Source organism: Bombina bombina, chromosome 4 (assembly GCF_027579735.1).
Source record: "Bombina bombina isolate aBomBom1 chromosome 4, aBomBom1.pri, whole genome shotgun sequence".
In the NCBI taxonomy this organism is placed as follows: Eukaryota; Metazoa; Chordata; class Amphibia; order Anura; family Bombinatoridae; genus Bombina; species Bombina bombina.
The window spans coordinates 842022470-842044323 of NC_069502.1; the positions used below are offsets into that span (position 1 = coordinate 842022470).

Consider the following 21854-nt stretch of genomic DNA (forward strand, 5'->3'; position numbering starts at 1 on the left):
TACTCCTTTCTTTATCACCCCACTGCTTGGCTATTCGTTAAACTGAATTGTGGGTGTGGTGAGGGGTGTATTTATAGGCATTTTGAGGTTTGGGAAACTTTGCCCCTCCTGGTAGGATTGTATATCCCATATGTCACTAGCTCATGGACTCTTGCCAATATGAAAGAAATGAATTTATCAGGTAAGTTCTTACATAAATTATGTTTTTTTAAACCCGGCGTTAGCCGCAAAAAGGTGAGCGTAGAGCAAAATTTAGCTCTACATCTCACCTCAATACCAGCGTTGCTTACAGTAGCGGTGAGCTGGCAAAACGTGCTCGTGCACGATTTCCCCATAGGAATCAATTGGGGCAGAATTGGCTGAAAAAAACCTAAAGCCTGCAAAAAAGCAGCGTTCAGCTTCTAACGCAGCCCCATTGATTTCTATGGGGAAACAAAAGTTATGTCTACACCTAACACCCTAACATGAACCCCGAGTCTAAACACCCCTAATCTTACACTTATTAACTGCCCCCAACATCGCCGACACCTGCATAATATTATTAACCCCTAATCTGCTGCTCCGGACACTGCCACCACTACATTATCCCTATGAAACCCTAATCTGCTGCCCCCAAGATCGCCGACACCTACTTTTTATTTATTAACCCCTACTCTGCCGCCCCCAATGTTGCTGCCCCCAATGTTGCCGCCCCCAATGTTGCCGCCACTATAATAAAGTTAATAACCCCTAAATCTAAGTCTAACCTAACCCCACCTAACTTAAATATAATTTTAAATAATCTAAATAAAATTACTACAATTAGAGTAATGGCCGCAGCATAGCACAGCTCTTAGGCCTTAATCTCCAGTGAGGCACTCAAAATTAGCTAGCAGGGTCCAAAATATAAAAAAAAAGATAGGCAAAAGGTGTAGCAGCATAGTGGGGCAAAACGAGGCGCCAAACAGCTGTCGCAACGGAACCGGAGCTCCGTTTATTTATATAGAGGCACGCAGCAGAGACAAGAGGGTGAAGCAACGGCCGCCACGTGGGAACAAATAGGAGAAAAAAAGTAAATGAGCGTGGCCAGAAGTGACATACCCACAAGAGGCTGAGAGCTGGACTTTGCTTGGAACAGTGAACGGAGCTGATAACCGCTGGACAAGCGAAGCTCGGGGAGACTGCATGAGCGGTCAGACAGGCACCGCAAAGAGCACAAGGCCTCAATCTAGCACCGGAGGCTGGTACAGTACAGCAGGGGAGAAGAGAACAAACCCAAGGCGAAACGAGCAATCATTAAGGTAACCCCTTACCCAAATAAACAACATCCATATTCACACTACCAGCAAAGGCAGCAGAAATAAAAAAAAATAAAAAAATAGAGTAAACTGTCTGCATACTTCTCACAGGTGTTACGCCATAACTTTAAGAGACTTTACTGTACATAATAGGGAATCAACACCCCAGCAAAAGAAATAATAGAAGAACAAAAGAGGGCATAAAACCTCTAGAACTCCATCAAAACCACTATAGCACATAAGCAAAGTGAAAGCAAACATTGGCGAGATTGAAAAGGCACAACCCATATTATAACAGCCTGACAGTAGAGGCTAACACAGTACTGCATATCACCTAATGGGCAGACATCTTTTACAAATAAAAGGCAATGAAGGACACAACTTAAGATATAAAAGCTGCAAAGCGTGGATCCCAAATACAGCATTACATTAGACTTTAGGTCTAGAAAAGAATAGAGCATTGGGTATGCCAGCAAAAAAAAATAAAAACAGATACTACAACGAAGGCAAAGAAAATAAACCAGTATTTAAAACCGATAGACATTGCTGCAAAGGACACAGTACACATTGCGGACATGGCACAGATAAATGACCAGGCAATAGGAGCTCAACAGGAAAACAAGTCTAGTGAAATTACCAAAGCAGACTTAATGCTACTAGCAACTAAAGATGATATTAAAACAGCAATGACAGACATGCGTGACATGTTTAATGAGATAAAGAAAGATATCAAGAAGGTAGAGTGCAAGGTCTCCACACTAGAGGAAAACGCAGGATATACAGCATCTCTCACAACTATCCTATAATCAGGATGAAATCATTCACAATCTTATGGAAAAAGTAGAGGATCTGGATTACAGAGGCCGCCGAAACAATCTAAGGATCAGAGGGGTGCCGGAAAGCATACAACCATCAGCAATACCTGGCTAACTGCAAGACCTTTTCAGAACTGTGAAAGGCAGTAATACATCGCCTGATATCATCTTGGAAAGGGCCCATAGGGCATTGAGACCAAAACCACCCTTGAAGGCACCACCAAGGGATATCATAGTGAAATTCCTCAACTTTCTAGATAAAGAGGAGGTGCTGAAACACGCCAGGCAGAAAAATCAGCTCACGCATGCCGGAATAGCAATACAAATATTCACGGATCTAAGTCCAACTACTCTGCAGAAGAGCAGGGAATTGCAGTTTGTGACTTCAGTACCGAGATCCCAAAAAATACCATACCGCTGGGGATTCCCAGTGAGCCTTACAGCCACGAAAAGGGACAAGTCAGCCACACTACGACATATGGACGACCTCACAACATTTTGTGAAATACTGCAGATACCAGTGCCTCCACCTCCAGAACAAACAACTATGAGAGAACAAAGACCAACAGGATCAAATGAAGAAGACCGCAACAAGGTCGCATCATCCCAACCTACTGCTTCCTCAACAAGGAACAATAATCTATAGAAGATGTAGACTCTTGGAGAAGATCCACTACACGACGGACAGATAAGTACAATACTGGAAAAGACAATATCACTTTAGTAGTGAGTGTTGGTGTCACAGTATGAGTCCCATTGCTACCAGTTTTTACTCACATACTCGTGGGTGGCGACTGTTAGAGACTGCAGTGCACTGGGATTTATGCTGGATGGTTGCATATACACAATATATAACACACAAAAAAAAAAAAGTTTGTGTTACACCTTGGTTACATTTATATCACACCCTGCTACTGTAAATGATACTTAATGTTTATCTGAGTGCCGCTGGAGGAGACGGCCATAGCCCTCAAATATTGTTGTTTTAGACTTGAGACCGTTGATTCTGTATATTTACATTGTTTTGTAATTATAGTATTGAATACAGATTGTTTATATTTTCTCTAACATATATATTTTTTAACAGTACACAGTTTAAAAAAAAAAAAGAGAAAAAGCTATTGATACTGGAATTGTTAATTGTATAACCTTCCCCTCTCCTATCCTACCTTTCCCCTGACTGCCCACGCATATAGCCACACGGACACTAGTGTACTACAACAGAGATAGAGACAGTAACGCCACTAAAGGGTTCTTGCTAGCCAGCCTATAACTTCAACATAGTAGCAATGAGACAAATAGCATCTAACCTACAAAGGGAAAATGTGCAGAAGGACTCTACCACACCCCATACGTCTGACTACAATAAATGTAAAAGGTTTTAACGTCCCACAAAAGAGATCAATAATCCTATCTGACCTCCACAAACAGAAAAGTGACATAATTCTACTACAGGAGACTCATTTTAAAAAGGGGTCAGAACCTAAATGGCACCACCAAATCTACACCACAGCTTATTTTTCCTCTGGCCCGGTCAAGAGGAATGGGGTGGGGATCCTAATAAGACAAAATATCCCAATAGAAATAAAACAAATAGAAAGGGACACTGAGGGAAGGACACTCATACTGATGGGCCTGTTATATGGACAGCCCATCACCATAGTTAACACATACTTTCCAAATAAGCAACAATCTACATTTATGCGTACGCTCTCAGGGAAAATACTAGACATCGCTAAAGGCATCATATTTATGGGAGGAGACCTAAACACTCCACTTAACCCAGAATTAGACACATCCGAAGGCTCCACCAGCATCCCCAAAAGAGACATTAAACAAATCAACAACCAAATCCAATCCCTGGCACTGCATGACATATGGCGCACACTGAACCCTGAGACACGGGATTTCACCTTCTACTCTTTCCCACATAAGTTATACACCAGAATTGATTATATTCTCATGGATTCTGTAGGGCTCACACTCGTCAAGAACATGAAAATACTCTCATCAACATGGTCGGATCATGCGCCGGTCACATGTCAAATTATATGGCCCAATAACACAGTAACTCCATATATATGGAGACTGGAGGATGGGCTGCTGGATCACCCCATCATTCAAACCAGCATAGAAAAAACCCTAGAAGAATATTTCCAAATATACACAGTACCAGAGACAGCTTGGGTTAGCATATGGGAGGCTCAAAAATGTGTCATACGGGGGGAACTACTAAAACATAAAGCAAACCTTATTAAGCAACACAGAACCAAATATGATACCCTCCTTAAAGAACTAAAGCAATTAGAGACCTCCCACAAACAACACCCTAAAGACCCTGGACTTATCACACGCATATCAAAAACTCGAGCCGAGATTATCACTTTGCTGCAAAAAGAACAGCAGAACAAGACATTAAAAGTGAAACAAAAATACTATGAGCAGGGAAACAAGGCAGGGAGATTACTTGCCAGAACGCTGAAACGCAAACACCTCAAAACACATTCACAAAATAAAGACCAAATCAGGTCAGACAAAGCATGACAGCCTCTCTTTGGTAGAAGAATTTAGCACTTATTATTCATCACTGTACAACCTCTCAACAAACACTAACGAAACAACAACACAGGTTAGCAGGAAGCGAATCAGACTATATTACCAAGGCACAACTACCTAAGCTGGACGATACACAATCAGAGACACTCGACGCGCCAATCAGCCTCATAGAAATAAAAAAGGCAATCAAATCATTACCCACAGGAAAAAGCCCAAGCACCGATGGGTTTAGCACAAAATATTACAAAACATACAGCCAGATACTAGCCCCAAAACTGGTACACTTATTCAATTCATTAGACAACACGACAGGCTTCCCAACATCGATGCTAGAGGCCCACATAACTGTTCTACCAAAACCTGGCAAACCCCCAGATACACCAGAGAATTTCAGACCCATATCACTCCTAAATACAGACATTAAGATATATGCCAGAATCCTTGCAAATAGACTGAACACATTCCTACCACAACTTATAGCCACAGACCAAGTGGGATTCATACCAGGCAGGGAGGCAAGGGACAACACCCTCAAAATCCTACAACTTACAGCAATAGCCCAAAGAGCTTGCGCTGATCTCAACGGACGCAGAAAAGGCCTTCGACAGGGTGGACTGGGATTTTTCTCAGGGCCACCCTGCGGGGCATGAACATAGGTGATAACTTTATAGAAAAAGTTTTTTCACTTTATTCAAAACCAACAGCCAGAGTCAAGGCCAATTCGGTTCTGTCGAGGCCATTTGCTATAAGCAATGGCACTAGACAGGGCTGTCCATTGTCACCCATATTATTCGCAATCTCCATAGAAGTACTAGCATGTAATATAAGATCTAGCAGCGAGATAAAGGGAGTTTCCACGAAAAAGAGCGAATATAAGTTGGCAATGTATGCCGACGACGTGTTACTGACCCTGACAAACGTAGACAAATCACTCCCAGCCCTTCTAACAATCATGGAAGAATACGGTAAACTATCAAATTTCCATCTAAACCTAAATAAATCGGAATTACTTAACATTAGTGTTCCAACACATATACTAAATAAAGTTAGAAACTCATGCCCTATTAAATAGCAATCAACACAGTTAAAATACCTAGGAATACTGATCACACGCAATCAGCAAGACTTATGCACAGCCAATTACAGATCACTACTGAAAGAAATAACAAATGACCTCTCGAGCTGGAAGAACAAAAACATTTCATGGATAGGAAGGATACATGTCATAAAAATTGTGTTGCCTCGCATACTGTACATTCTGCAGACATTGCCAATCACACTAACTAAAGACTATCTCCCCCAAATACAACATAATATAGAGCAATTCATCTGGAATGGAATAAAACCAAGGGTCCCCAGGAAAACACTGCACATGACAAGGGACAACGGGGGGCTGGGACTATCGGACATTAACAAATACAGATTGGCAACACTGATACAGAGGATCATAGACTGGAGCCATAACTCAGAATCCAAACAATGGATACAAATAGACAGAGAAATACTGCAAATAGAGAACGTAGGCTGGCTTGCCTGGTTACAGGCAAAGCATAGACCAAATGTAATACAGAAGTTCTCATTACTGGAGGAACTGTTCGCCCAGTGGGATGCGCTGATAAACACCAATACAGGCATTACCACTAGACCCGCACCACTGACTCCATTGGTGGCAAACCCAGACATACCGTTGTCCTTACAGGTCAAAGCAGAGTTAGGAACAGCCCCACATCTAAAAGAATATATACTGAGAAACATATTATCAGGGGACAAGATAATCCCGCGTGAAGAGTTGACAGACATAATAGGAGACACACCTCTAACCTGGTACCTACACGCACAAATCTCGCATTACCTAAAAACACATAAGCAGAAAGCTAATATGACGAGGCAACTAACCCCATTCGAAACTATGTGCACATCATCGCACTACCCCAGACATATAGTCTCCACACTATATAAAATGCTCCTCACTGTAGGAGGGGAACAGCTCCCCTCCTACTGTCATAAATGGCAAAAGGAACTACACATAGATATAGATCATGCTGGCTGGCTAAAGATATTCCACAATCACAAAAAAGCATCAGTCTCAGCTAAAATACAGGAAACAAACTTCAAATATATGTCACGCTGGTACCTTACACTGGTGAGACTCCAAAAAATCTACAAACAAGCCAACAATAAATGCTGGAGAGGTTGTGGGGAGGTAGCTGACATGCACCACATATGGTGGGGTTGCGACAGAATAAGACCCTTTTGGGAAAGGGTGGTCAAACACATCAACACAACGCTAGACACAAACTTACCTGAGAATCCGAGCTTGCTTCTGTTCCACAATATCCCGAACCTTAAAGACGAAATTAAGCAGTCATTGCTATATATAATGCTCAATAGCGCAAAAGCCCTGATACCTTTAAAATGGAAATCCACAGAAGCACCAGAGATAACAACTTGGAAGCAACAGGTAGAGCAACAGCTTATGCTAGAAAGATACCACTTCCTCACAATAGGCAAAATAGACACACACGAGTATATGACACAGAGATGGAACACACACAAGGATAGCGGTTAATACAAAAGCAAACTCAGAGACAATACCCACCTGCTATCACAGACTTGCAATAAACCTTAAATCGTATCCTCAGTTTCTAGAGATTTATAGTGCACAACCATTAAAAGACGAATGCAGGACCCCAGAGAATGGCTGATTGTATATGACTAGTAGTTCAACTTACTCAATTTCACCCTCCCACTCTACCCCCATCCTTTCCCCCCTATACTCAACCCTTTACCCGACCTATATGTTGATCTATCCTCAAGAACAAATGTCTGGGATTTAAATCCCGTATAATGTAAAATATAGTAGATGTGAAATGGTTTGACTCATAGGGCTGATGGCCCGACAGTTAAAGAGAACACGACCCATAACGGGTATAGACTTTCACATACTGCACCCAATGTAAAATATATGATGATAGTATGCTCAAGAAGAAGCTTGCATATCCCAACAACCCGATTTTACAACTTGGATTTCTGGAACTTGGTCCAAAAGCGGCCAAATAGCATACCAATGGATGAGGGACAAAAATAGGATCTCTCTTACTCTAATTCAAAACCAAGTAATTAAATGGGACTAGTTAACTTATGCATCTCAAGTTCCAGAAGGTGTATTGTATTTTACTTCAATGTTATAAGATGGAATGGCTCACATTGTAACCCGAGCCCAGTTTGTATCTTGAAGTACTTTTTCACAATAAAGCTCTTTAAAAAAAAAAAAAATTACTACAATTAAATAAATTATTCCTATTTAAAACTAAATACTTACCTGTAAAATAAACCCTAAGCTCGCTACAATATAACTAATAGTTACATTGTATCTAGCTTAAGGTTTATTTTTATTTTACAGGCAACTTTGTATTTATTTTAACTAGGTAGAATAGTTATTAAATAGTTATTAACTATTTAATAACTTCCTAGTTAAAATAAGTACAAATTTACCTGTAAAATAAAACCTAACCTAAGTTACAATTACACCTAACACTAAGTGTTCTATTGGCTGATTGGAACAGTCAATAGAATGCAAGCTCAATCCTATTGGCTGATTGGATCAGCCAATAGGAATTCAAGGGACGCCATCTTGGATGACGTCATTTAAAGGAACCGTCATTCGTCGTGTAGTCGTCGGTCTGGATGGATGCTCCGCGTCGGCTGGCTTCAAGATGGACCCGCTCCGTTCCGATGGATGAAGATAGAAGATGCCGCCTGGATGAAGACATCTGCCTGTCTGGAGATCCTCTTCTGCCCGGATCGGATGAAGACTTCTGCCCCTCTGGAGGACCACTTGTGCCTGGCTGGGTGAAGACGTCTCACGGTAGGGTGATCTTCAAGGGGGTAGTGTTAGGTTTTATTAAGGGGGGATTGGGTGGGTTTTAGAGTAGGGTTGGGTGTGTGGGTGGTGGGTTTTAATGTTGGGGGTATTGTATTTTTTTTTTACAGGTAAAAGAGCTGATAACTTTGGGGCAATGCCCCGCAAAAAGCCCTTTTAAGGGCTATTTGTAATTTAGTATAGGGTAGGGATTTTTATTATTTTGGGGGGCTTTTTTATTTTATTAGGGGGATTAGATTAGGTGTAATTAGTTTAAAATTCTTGTAATTATTTTATTTTTTTCTGTAATTTAGTGTTTGTTTGTTTTTCGTACTTTAGTTTATTTTATTTTATTTAATTGTAGGTAATTTAGTAAATTAATTTAATGATAAGTGTTAGGTGTAATTGTAATTTAGGTTAGGATTTATTTTACAAGTACTTTTGTATTTATTTTAACTAGGTAGTTATTAAATAGTTAATAACTATGAAATAACTATTCTACCTAGTTAAAATAAATACAAAGTTGCCTGTAAAATAAAAATACATCCTAAGATAGATACAATGTAACTATTAGTTATATTGTAGCTATCTTAGGGTTTATTTTACAGGTAAGTATTTCGTTTTAAATAGGAATAATTTATTTAATTGAAGTAATTTTATTTCATTTTATTTAAATTATATTTAAGTTAGGGGGGGTTAGACTTAGGTTTAGGGGTTAAGAAATGTAATATAGTAACGGCGACGTTGGCGGCGGCAGATTAGGGGTTAATAAATGTAGGTAGGTGGCAGCAATGTTAGGGATGGCAGATTAGGGGTTAATAAAATTTAACTAGTGTTTAAGTGTTTCTGATGTGGGAGGGGCCTCGGTTTAGGGGTTAATAGGTAGTTTATGGGTGTTAGTGTACTTTTTAGCACTTTAGTTAAGAGTTTTATGTTACGGTGTTAGCCCATAAAACTCTTAATTACTGACTTTAAAATGCGGTAGGAGTCTTGATAGGAGAGGGTCTACCGTTCACTTCTTCCAAGACTCGTAATACCGGCGTTAGGCAAGTCCCATTGAAAAGATAGGATACGCAATTTTCATAAGGGGATTTGCGGTAAGCTCGAGTCGCAGAAGAAAAGTGAGCGGTACACCTGTACCTGCCAGACTCGTAATACCAGCGGGCGTTAAAAAGCAGCGTTGGGACCTCTCAAGCCTGCTTTTTAAGGCTAACGCAAGACTCGTAATCTAGCCGAATAAGTTTCTTTTATAATTTAGATAGAGCATACAATTTTAAACAACTTTCCATTTTACTTCTACTTCTATTATCAAATCTTTGTTTTCTTGTTTTCCTATTTGGAAAAGCAGGGATGTAAGCTCAGGACTATGAACCTGTCTGCAGCATTATTTGGCAGCAGTTTTGCAACAACTTTATACATTAGCAAGAGTACCAGGTGGTAGCACTATTCCCTGTCATGTAATGCTTCAGGTATGTGCATGCTACCTACCTTGGTATCTATTCCACAAAGAATAACATAAGAACAAAGCAAATTTGATAATAGAAGTAAATTGGAAACTTTTTTAAAAATGTATTCTGTATCTGAATAATAAAAGCAAAGTTTTGAGTTTCATATTCCTTTTAAGCATTAGCAAGAAGCTATGGAAAGGTGTAGGGTCATAGCCTGCCCCTTCCTCTTGTGGTAGACACTTATAACAGTTGAAATGTCCTCAAAATATAATAATTATGTAATTAATAACTTGCATTTATCACATGCATTTTATATCAACAGGTGAATTTACAAACTGCAGTAATCCTAGTCCTAGCCATGGTGAAAATACAGATACTTGTTTCAATTGTCTTCAAATTGAAAGAAGCAACGTGGGAAATTTATGTTCTGAATATGGGATTTTTTTTACCAGGAAATCAAATCTTTTAAGACATCAGAATAGTCATAAAGGAGAGAAAGCATTTTCGTGTTCTGAATGTGGGAAGTGTTTTGCTCGGAAATCATATCTTATTGGCCATCAGAAAATTCATACAGGAGAGAAAGCCTTTTCGTGTTCTGAATGTGGGAAGTGTTTTGCTTTCAAATCAACTCTTATTAGACATCAGACAATTCATACAGGAGAGAAAGCCTTTTCATGTGCTGAATGTGGGAAATGTTTTGCTCAGAAATCACATATTATTGTCCATCAGAAAATTCATACAAGAGAGAAAACATTTTCATGTTATGAATGTGGGAAGTGTTTTACTGACAGATCAAATCTTCTTTGCCATCAGAGAAATCATACAGGAGAGAAAGCCTTTTCGTGTTCTGAATGTGGGAAGTGGTTTGCTCGGAAATCACATCTTATTGGCCATCAGAAAATTCATACAGGGGAGAAAGCCTTTTCGTGTTCTGAATGTGAAAAGTGTTATGCTCGGAAATCACATCTTATTCGCCATCAGAAAATTCATACAGGGGAGAAAGCCTTTTTGTGTTCTGAATGTGGGAAGTGTTTTGCTGTCAAATCAGCTCTTATTAGACATCAGAAAATTCATACAGGAGAGAAAGCCTTTTCATGTTCTGAATGTGGGAAGTGTTTTATTGGTAAACAAACACTTAGTAGACATCAGAAAAATCATACAGGAGAGAAAGCCTTTTCATGTTCTGAATGTGGGAAGTGTTTTATTGATAAACAAACACTTAGTAGACATCAGAAAATTCATACAGGAGAGAAAGCATTTGCATGCCCTGAATGTGGGAAGTCTTTTGCCAGGAATTCACAACTTATTACACATCAGAAAAGTCATACAGGAGAGAAAGCCTTTTCATGTCCTGAATGTGGGAGATGTTTTACTGAAAAGTCACATCTTATTACACATCAGAAAATTCATACAGGAGAGAAAGCATTTGCATGCCATGAATGTGGGAAGTGTTTTACTAGGAAATCAACTCTTATTGCACATCAGAGAATTCATACAGGAGATAAAGCATTTACATGTTCTGAATGTGGAAAGTGTTTTACTGACAAATCAAATCTTAGTAGACATCAGAAACTTCATACAGGAGAGAAAGCATTTTCAAGTTCTGAATGTGGAAAGTAATTTACTGAGAAATCAACTCTAATTACACATCGGAGAATTCATACAGGAGAGAAAACATTTTCATGTTCTGTATGTTGGAAAAGTTTTGCTCAAAAGTTACAATTTAAAGGGATAGTCAACACCAGAATTTTTGTTGTTTTTATAAAAATTATATATAGATTTTTTTCTTTTGATTTGCTGTTACTGATGTTTATTAAAATGCAAACACTGAAATAATGTCCATTTCTGTTTAATTTAGAAAGGTTTTAAAAGATAATCCCTTAATTACCTATTCCCTAGTTTTGCATAACCAACACAGTTATAATACACATTTTACCTCTGTGATTACCTTGTATCTAAGCCACTGCAGACTGCACCCTTATTTCACTTCTTTTAACAGACTTGCATTTTAGCCAATCAGTGCTCGCTCACTCTGTAAATTTAAGTGCATGAGCTCAATTTTATCTATATGAAACACACGAACTAAGGCCTTCTAGTTATGAAAAACTGTCAAAGCAGAGGCGGCCTTGAAAGTCTAAGAAATTAGCATATGAACCTCCTAGGTTTAGCTTTGAACTAACTCTAGAAAAGATGGAGAAGGTGCCACATAGCGTAATTCTGCAGAGTATATCATATAACAGGTGTTGGGTAATGTATACTCACATTTGGTATAGCACTGTAACGTAGTGCAAACTGGGCAGACCGGATAGTCAGAGTTGTCCAGTAAAACTCTGCTCAAGAAACAGGAAACACAGAACTTAAAGGTGCCTCTTCGATCGCAGTAACTAGGGGTATAGGATAACCTCCTTTCTCTTGTAAAGTTGTATCCAGTCCACGAGTTCATCCATTACTTGTGGGATATTCTTCTTCCCAACAGGAAGCTGCAAGAGGACACCCACAGCATAGCTGTCTATATAGCTCCTCCCCTAACTGTCACCCCCAGTCATTCTCTTGCAGCTCTCGACAAGAAAGGAAGTATCAAGAGAGATGTGGTGACTTAGTGTAGTTTTTACCTTCAATCAAAAGTTTGTTATTTTTAAACGGTACCAGCGTTGTACTGTTTTTACTCTCAGGCAGAAATTGGAAGAAGACTTCTGCCTGGAGGTTTGATGATCTTAGCGGTTTGTAACTAAGGTCCATTGCTGTTCTTACACATAACTGAAGATTATGGAAAGAAAACTTCAGTTGGGGGGACGATCTGCAGATTGCCTGCTTTGAGGTATGTTCAGTATATTTTTTTTCTAGAGAGATGATAAGGTCTAGAAAATGCTGACAGTGCCTGGTATATTTAAGGGAAGCCTGACACAGTGATTTAACAACAACTGGGATCATGCTTGCAAAAAAAGATAATATTCATGTTAATACCTATATTACTTAGTGTAAAAATGTTTGCATGATTTATAAATAAAAACATTTTTTCTCTGAGGGTGATAAATCTTTATTTGGGGCCTAGTTTCCACATGGCTTGTTAGATTACTCCTAGGAGTACTTTTTTAAGGCCCTCTGACTTTGAGTGCATGGTGGGAGGGGCCTATTTTCGTTTTCAGTCTGAGACATCCAGCTTCCATGAAGGAGTCCTCTGGCTTATAGGACCTCTATAGAGGGTTTTGTTCTTGCAAAAATCTTTTTAAGGGCAGGTAGGAGCCACAACAGAGCTGTGGCAGTGTCTTTGACTGTTTGTTAACAGGTTTAATGTTTTTCTAATTCGTTTTTGGGCCTGAGGGGTTAATCATCCATTTGGGTGCAAGTGGGTGCAATGCTGCTTTAGTCCCTTAAACACACTGTAAAAATTTTGTAGAGTTTACTACTTTTTTTCACTGTTTTGCAGTTTATGTGGTAGTTTTTTTCTCTTAAAGGCACAGTACCATTTTTTATTATTGCTTTTTTCACATTTATTAAAGTGTTTTCCAAGCTTGCTGGTCTCATTACTAGTCTGTTAAACATGTCTGACATAGAGGAAACTCCTTGTTCATTATGTTTAGAAGCCATTGTGGAACCCCCTCTTAGAATGTGTGCCAAATGCACTGCCCTTTCTATAAGTTATAAATACCATATTATGGCTTTTAAAGATTTATCACCTGAGGTTTCTGAGACTGACAAAAGGGAGGTTATGCCATCTAGCTCTCCCCACGTGTCAGAACCTATAACTCCCGCTCAAGGGACACCAAGTACATCTAGCGCGTCCAATGCGTTTACTTTAAAAGAAATGGCGGCAGTTATGAATCATACCCTCACAGAGGTATTGTCCAAACTGCCAGGGTTACAAGGAAAGTGAGACAGCTCTGGGGCTAGAACAAATACAGAGCTCTCTGACGCTTTCGTAGCTATGTCTGATATACCCTCACAGTGTGCAGAAGTTGAAGCAGGAGAGCTTCTATCTGTGGGTGACTTCTCTGATTCAAGAAGGCGTTACTTCAGTCTGATTCTGAAATGACAGCATTTAAATTTAAGCTTGAACACCTCCGCGTGTTGCTCAGGGAGGTTTTAGCGACTCTGGATGACTGTGACACCATTGTAGTCCCAGAGAAATTGTGTAAAATGGACAAATACTTTGCAGTGTCTGTTTACACTGATGTTTTTCCAATCCCTAAGAGGTTTTCAGAAATTATTACTAAGGAATGGGATAGACCAGGTGTGCCGTGTTCTCCCCCTCCTGCTTTTAAGAAAATGTTTCCTATAGATGCCACTACACGGGACTTGTGGCAGACGGTCCCTAAGATGGAGGGAGCAGTCTGTAACCTAGCTAAGCGTACAACTATTCCTGTCGAGGACAGTTGTGCTTTCCTAGATCTTATGGATAAGAAATTAGAGGGTTTCCTTAAGAAAATCTTTATACAAAAAGGTTTTATTCTCCAGCCTCTTGCATGCATTGCCCCAGTCACTGCTGCAGCGGCTTTCTGGTTCGAGTCTCTGGAGGAGGCTTTACAGGTAGAGACCCCGTTGGATGATATCCTTGTCAGGCTTAAAGCTCTTAAGTTAGCCAATTCATTTATTTCTGATGCCGTTTTTCATTTAACCAAGCTAACGGCTAAAAATTCAGGTTTTGCCATTCAGGCACGTAGGGCGCTATGGCTTAAATCCTGGTCAGCTGATGTCACTTCAAAGTCTAAACTTCTCAAGATCCCCTTCAAAGGGCAGACCCTATTTGGGCCTGGACTGAAGGAGATCATTTCTGATATTACTAGAGGAAAAGGCCACGCCCTTCCCCAGGATAGGTCCAACAAGTTGAGGACCAAACAGACTAATTTTCATTCCTTTCGAAACTTCCAAGAGTGGCGCAGCTTCATCTTCTTCTTCTACAAAACAAGAGGGAAATTTTGCCCAGTCCAAGCCAGTCTGGAGACCTAACCAGGCTTGGAACAAGGGGAAACAGGCCAAAAAGCCTGCTGCTGCCTCTAAGACAGCATGAAGGGAGTAGCCCCCGATCCGGGACCGGATCCCTGGGCTCTGGAGATTGTTTCCCAGGGATATCTTCTGGATTTCAAAGCTTCATCTCCAAAGGGGAGATTTCATCTCTCACAATTATCTGCAAACCAGATAAAGAGAGAGGCATTCTTACATTGCGTTCAAGACCTACTAGTTATGGGAGTGATCCACCCAGTTCCAAAGGAGGAACAGGGGCAGGGCTTCTATTCAAATCTGTTTATAGTTCCCAAGAAAGAGGGAACTTTCAGACCAATCTTGGATCTCAAGATCCTAAACAAATTTCTCAGGGTCCCATCCTTCAAGATGGAGACTATTCGAACCATCCTACCTATGATCCAGGAGGGTCAATATATGACTACCGTGGATTTAAAGGATGCTTATCTACATATTCCGATACACAGGGATCTTCATCAGTTTCTCAGGTTTGCCTTCCTAGACAGGCATTACCAGTTTGTGGCTCTTCCCTTCGGGTTAGCCACGGCACCAAGAATCTTTACAAAGGTTCTAGGGTCCCTTCTGGCGGTTCTAAGACCGCGGGGTATAGCAGTAGCCCCTTACCTAGACGACATCCTCATACAGGCGTCAACTTTTCAAATCGCCAGGTCCCATACGGACATTGTTCTGGCATTCCTAAGGTCTCACGGGTGGAAGGTGAACGAAGGAAAGAGTTCTCTCTCACCTCTCACAAGAGTTTCCTTCCTAGGAACTCTGATAGATTCAGTAGAAATGAAGATTTATCTGACAGAGGTCAGGTTGTCAAAACTTCTAACTCCCTGCCGTGCTCTTTATTCCATTTCTCGTCCGTCAGTGGCTCAGTGTATGGAGGTAATCGGATTAATGGTAGCGGCAATGGACATAGTTCCGTTTGCCCGCCTACATCTCAGACCACTGCAACTTTGCATGCTTAATCAGTGGAATGGGGATTACACAGATTTGTCCCCTCTACTAAATCTGGATCAAGAGACCAGGGCTTCTCTTCTCTGGTGGCTATCTCGGGTCCATCTGTCCAAGGGAATGAGTTTCTGCAGGCCAGAATGGACTATAGTAATGACAGATGCCAGCCTTCTGGGCTGGGGTGCAGTCTGGAACTCCCTGAAGGCTCAGGGTTCGTGGACTCAGGAGGAAGCCCTCCTTCCGATAAATATTCTGGAACTAAGAGTGATATTCAATGCTCTTCAGGCTTGGACTCAGCTAGCTGCAGTCAGGTTCATCAGATTTCAGTCGGACAACATCACGACTGTAGCCTATATCAACCATCAGGGGGGAACAAGGAGCCCCCTGGCAATGTTCGAGGTTTCAAAGATAATTCTATGGGCAGAGGTTCATTCTTGCCATCTCTCAGCTATCCATATCCCAGGAGTAGAGAACTGGGAGGCGGATTTTCTAAGTCGGCAGACTTTTCATCCGGGGGAGTGGGAGCTCCATCCGGAGGTATTTGCCCAGTTGATCCAACTTTGGGGCAAGCCAGAACTGGATCTCATGGCGTCTTGTCAGAATGCCAAGCTTCCTTGTTACGGGTCCAGGTCCAGGGATCCCAAGGCAGCGCTGATAGATGCTCTAGCAGCGCCCTGGTCCTTCAGCCTGGCTTATGTGTTTCCACCGTTTCCTCTGCTCCCTCGTCTGATTGCCAAGATCAAGCAGGAGAGAGCTTCGGTGATCTTGAAAGCCCCTGCGTGGCCACGCAGGACTTGGTATGCAGATCTGGTGGACATGTCATCCTTTCCACCATGGACTCTGCCGCTAAGGCAGGACCTTCTACTTCAAGGTCCCTTCAAACATCCAAATCTAATTTCTCTACATCTGACTGCTTGGAGATTGAACGCTTGATTCTATCAAAGCGTGGTTTTTCCGAATCGGTCATTGAAACCTTAATTCAGGCTCGAAAGCCTGTCACCAGGAAAATCTATCCTAAGGCATTGGTGTGAATCCAAGGGTTACTCATGGAGTAAGTTCAGGATTCCTAGGATATTATCTTTTCTCCAAGAAGGATTGGAGAAGGGTTTGTCAGCTAGTTCCTTAAAGGGACAGATTTCTGCTCTGTCTATTCTTTTGCACAAACGTCTGGATGAGGTTCCAGACGTTCAGCCGTTTTGTCAGGCTTTAGTTAGGATCAAGCCTGTGTTTAAACCTGTTGCTCCGCCATGGAGTTTAAATTTAGTTCTTAAAGTTCTTCAAGGGGTTCCGTTTGAACCTTTGCATTCCATAGATATTAGCTTTTATCTTGGAGAGTTCTGTTTTTAGTAGCTATCTCCTCGGCTCGAAGAGTTTCGGAGTTATCTGCTTTACAATGTGATTCCCCTTATCAAACCTGGGTTTCTTCCTAAGGTGGTATCTAATAAGAATATCAATCAGGAGATTGTTGTTCCTTCACTATGTCCTAATCCTTCTTCAAAGAAGGAACGTCTATTACACAATCTTGATGTGAATCGTGCTTTAAAGTTTTATTTACAAGCTATGAAGGATTTTTGTCAAACATCTGCTTTGTTTGTTGTCTACTCTGGACAGAGGAGAGGCCAAAAGGCTTCGGCAACTTCTCTTTCTTTTTGGCTAAGATGTATAATACGCTTAGCTTATGAGACTGCTGGCCAGCAGCCTCCTGAAAGAATTACAGCTCATTCTACTAGAGCAGTATCTTCCACATGGGCTTTTAAACATGAGGTCTCGGTTGAACAGATTTGTAAGGCGGCGACTTGGTCTTCGCTTCATACCTTTTCTAAATTCTATAAATTTGATACTTTTGCTTCTTCTGAGGCTATTTTTGGGAGAAAGGTCTTACAGGCAGTGGTGCCTTCCGTTTAAGTTCCTGCCTTGTCCCTCCCTTCATCCGTGTCCTAAAGCTTTGGTATTGGTATCCCACAAGTAATGGATGAACCTGTGGACTGGATACACCTTTACAAGAGAAAACAAAATTTATGCTTACCTGATAAATTTATTTCTCTTGTGGTGTATCCAGTCCACGGCCCGCCCTGTCATTTTAAGGCAGGTGTTTTTTATTTTTAAACTACAGTCACCACTGCACCCTATAGTTTCTCCTTTTTTTCTTGCTTGTCTTCGGTTGAATGACTGGGGGTGGGGGTGGCAGTTAGGGGAGGAGCTATATAGACAGCTCTGCTGTGGGTGTCCTCTTGCAGCTTCCTGTTGGGAAGGAGAATATCCCACAAGTAAGGGATGAACCCGTGGACTGGATACAACACAAGAGAAATAAATTTATCAGGTAAGTATAAATTTTGTTTTTATTGTATACCTTACACTATACTTTTTCATTTAAGTGATAGCGCCCCTATTTACACTTCTTTCTTTTTTTTTAAAGAATTTTTATTGAGGTTGTGCGAAAACAAATACAACTTATGTAAAATAACATATCGTAAGACAAATATAAGTGATACATTTCAAATAAACAGCTTCCATATAGATAGTTAAGATTCACATCATAGATAATGCTGTGTAGGAACCTGGAACCTCTTTTTCATTTTTACATAGACAAAACACATATAGGTACATTGCGTTGAATATAAAAGCTAAGATTAACTTGTAGAAAAAATGCTAGACATTCCTGCTAAGCTAGAGTTGGGAAAAAAAGGACAATATTATGTTGTGCTGCAGGTTGTTCTTGTAAGAAGAATAATTAGGGTGCGGTATTGGCTAGATAAACCACGTATTTAACCCTCCTAGAATAGGAGGTATATTATGTGGTGGGGGAGGTGGTAACTTGAGTATGTTAAGAATCGAATATTCAGTCTCAGGATTATATCCATGTATGAAGTCTCATGGGCGTATGAGATGCTAGGAGAAGAGTTGAGATAGGCTGACTGCACACTGGGCTGATGGTACATTTAGGATGTTGCGAGGAAGTAGACCCTAAATAAAAGTAATATTAATGCAGGACCAGCCTGCATCAGAGGCATATCAGGGACTTTGAGATGAGGCTATGTATCACAGTATAGCTATGGCCACAGCATTAGGTTATAAATTTTGCACATTGTATCACACACTAAGAACACAGAATGACAATAAAACTTAACCCTAAAAACAGATGATATAATAAAAGGAAACAGATGTAGTTGTTAAGGAAAGCACAGCTAAGTGCCTCCCCTACAGTCTCGCCAGCTATGCATTCATATATGGCAATAGAGATAGGCTTAATTATTTTAGGGATTAGTAGAGCTTGTCAATATATTGTGTAGCCACATTTATATTGCGTCAACCGGGGGTCTAGGGTAATATAATATAGAGTCGCCACATATAAAAATTAAAGTTAACTTACTATATGATCTTGAGTGACTACTCCGGCCGCAAGCAGTCTGTTATAATGTGTAGGAGAATGATGGAATATCCCTATATAAGAAGAAAAAAAAAACATTCCAGGTGACGGTAACAGACAGGCACATATAAAAATTGGTAGGTAATTAGTTAAGTCAAGGGAAGTACCACAACACAAATCCTATGTTGGGTTGTGTAGTTTTAGCTGCAGTAGGCCTATACCTTGGTAGACATATTTTACTGTTTAACATGTTTCTCACTAATCATACTAATCGTCATGGAGAGTTATTACAAGTCCCACTGTAGTTTAGAACTGATATTAGAGAAGAATGCAGGAGGCAACACTGAGAATAAGTTACTAGATAAATAGAATACTAACAGGCAATATTATGAGATACCACCCATGAATCACTTCTGTGGCTAAAATTACATAAATGTGGATGTAAATGAGGCTAATGATATGTAAAATTGGGAAATCCTGCACGTGGATACGGAGAGGCTATTCAAATAGATGTTCAGAGACTATTTACATAGCTAGCATTTGCTATTTGTCTATAGTGTAGTAATAAAGTGGTCTGCATTAGTGGCTGCCTCACTTATATTCAGAATCTTTGGCATGTCAGATTTCAATAAGGTAATTGGCATATGAGACTTCAGTGTTAAGCAGAGAAGATAGCTACTTGCCAGTTCCAGTCTGAGTGAATAAAATATAGGAGAACATAGATATGTGAATATTGTTCAGGACACATGAGTAGCTAAATCTCTAATAAGTAGATATATTAGTAATAAAGCAGACTTGTAGTATAGATAAGTAATAATTCCTATTATAAGCAGCCCACCTAGTTTTACCCAATGAGGTAGTAAGGAAAAACAGAAGGAGGGAATTAGTATATGTGTACAGGTTAAGTCAGGGATAGGAGTTCTTAAGTACTCACATGTGGCTTATAAATATATTCGTTCAAATTGTAAAGAAGTAAGCATACCTTTAACACATTAAACTGTACTGCCATAGAACTAGAAGTTGCTTTAAACCAACCTATTATGATGTATAACACCTCAGTATATGTATAGTCTAGATGAGTAATTCCTGACTTTCAAACTTGAATATAAAACAAGGGGACATACCAAACTCCTGAACAAGCAGAAACTTTCCTCCCAGTTGTGTTCCACATACAGCAAAATAAAAAGTGTGTCTGCAGAGGGCAACTCGATAGAAGTAGAAATGGGAATCCTGGAGAAGACCCAAGCAATATAGTGAGCTAAGCTAAGCCAAACGTGCACAGAGATATGCTATGTACAGAGTGTAATTAAGCCTTGACTCCCCTCCGGTAGTAGAAAGTGGTAATTACATCCTCCAAGAAAGGATATTAATTTAAGTCGGTTCTGCAATGAGGAAGAGATCTATGTAGCTTAAAAAGGCAGATTATCTGCTATTCTTATAACAAGCAACCACTATTGTAAACAGTAGAAGATTACTCAAGACAGCTGAAACTATAATACTGCATAGAATATATAAGCCTCAAGTGCCACTCGAGTATCGAGAATGACATAGCCCCAACAAAACTTAAACTTTTCTTTCTTTCAACAGAAGAATAACAGTAGGAGCTACAGATCATAAGCTCAACTATAGGCTAGTTATAAACATATTTAGCACCAGAAACCTACGTTATAACAGGTATATAATTTAGACTGAAAATAGTCAACATATAAGTAAGTCTATAAGTCCCTCAGCTTGAGCTGCAAAATGAACCCTCCTGAAAGTTAGCGGGTTCTTTACTACTCGTAGCTAATAGCCATCCAGGAGAGTGCTGATGAATTAGCCAACTCCTCTCCTACATATTGCTGGCAGCCTTCTGTGTGTTGTCCTTAATTGCTTGCAAGAATTAAACTTACACTGTCCTGCACTTACAATCACAATTATCTCAGCTCTCATCAACATCGCATTCACCTGAGAAACAGCTGCATACTCTTTATAGCCGTTCTGATATAACAATAATTTGGCTGAGATAGATGTCTCTTTCTGGCAAAAGATGTGTTCCCTCCTGATATCTCCAGGTCTCTCAGTAGCACCACTACCCTTGTTGTTTCCAGGGATGTGTCGGCTTGTGCTCAGTATTGAAGCATCCTGGGATCTAGGGTTTACCTCCTGTGTAGTGATGTCGACTGCAGCTTTGGGAACTGGATTAACAGCATCAGTAAGCCATACTAGCATAGGACATGATGTGGTCGCGCTAAACTCTATTCCATTATACAGAGTTTGATGATCTTTAGGGACCCTCTCTGTTTATCGCTTATGTATTCATGGCAAACCACAGCATTGCCCAAAAGATGTATAATTTGTGGGCTTTCCCACATCTGTTAAGGTAGCTGCAGCCTTAGGAGTTCCCATGGTCTCTCTCTGTATCTCAAGTGCTCCATTGCATCGTCATGCATCGGCCAGCTGTCTCTCAAGTCGCAAGAAGTGCTCATTCAAAAGGTTGCATATCTTCTCCATCAGATTATCTGTATGAGGCTCCATTCTTTCACACTCACTTTAGCAATATGCAGGGGGTTGTTTGTTATCCATCCCTGTGTTATAGGCTGTTCATAAGGTGCTGCTCAACCATGATGG

General features: G+C 40.3%; 1 protein-coding gene across 1 annotated transcript in view; it reads left to right on the forward strand.

Moving 5' to 3' along the window:
• LOC128657962 (gastrula zinc finger protein XlCGF26.1-like) overlaps positions 1-11794 on the forward strand; it is a 127749-nt gene extending 115955 nt beyond the window's left edge. Inside the window, exon 8 of the mRNA XM_053712389.1 lies at positions 10281-11794. Within this exon, the coding sequence (XP_053568364.1) occupies positions 10281-11578 (1298 nt within the window). The 3' untranslated portion in view covers positions 11579-11794. The remainder of the gene's footprint in view (positions 1-10280) is intronic.
• The last annotated feature ends 10060 nt before the right edge of the window (positions 11795-21854 follow it).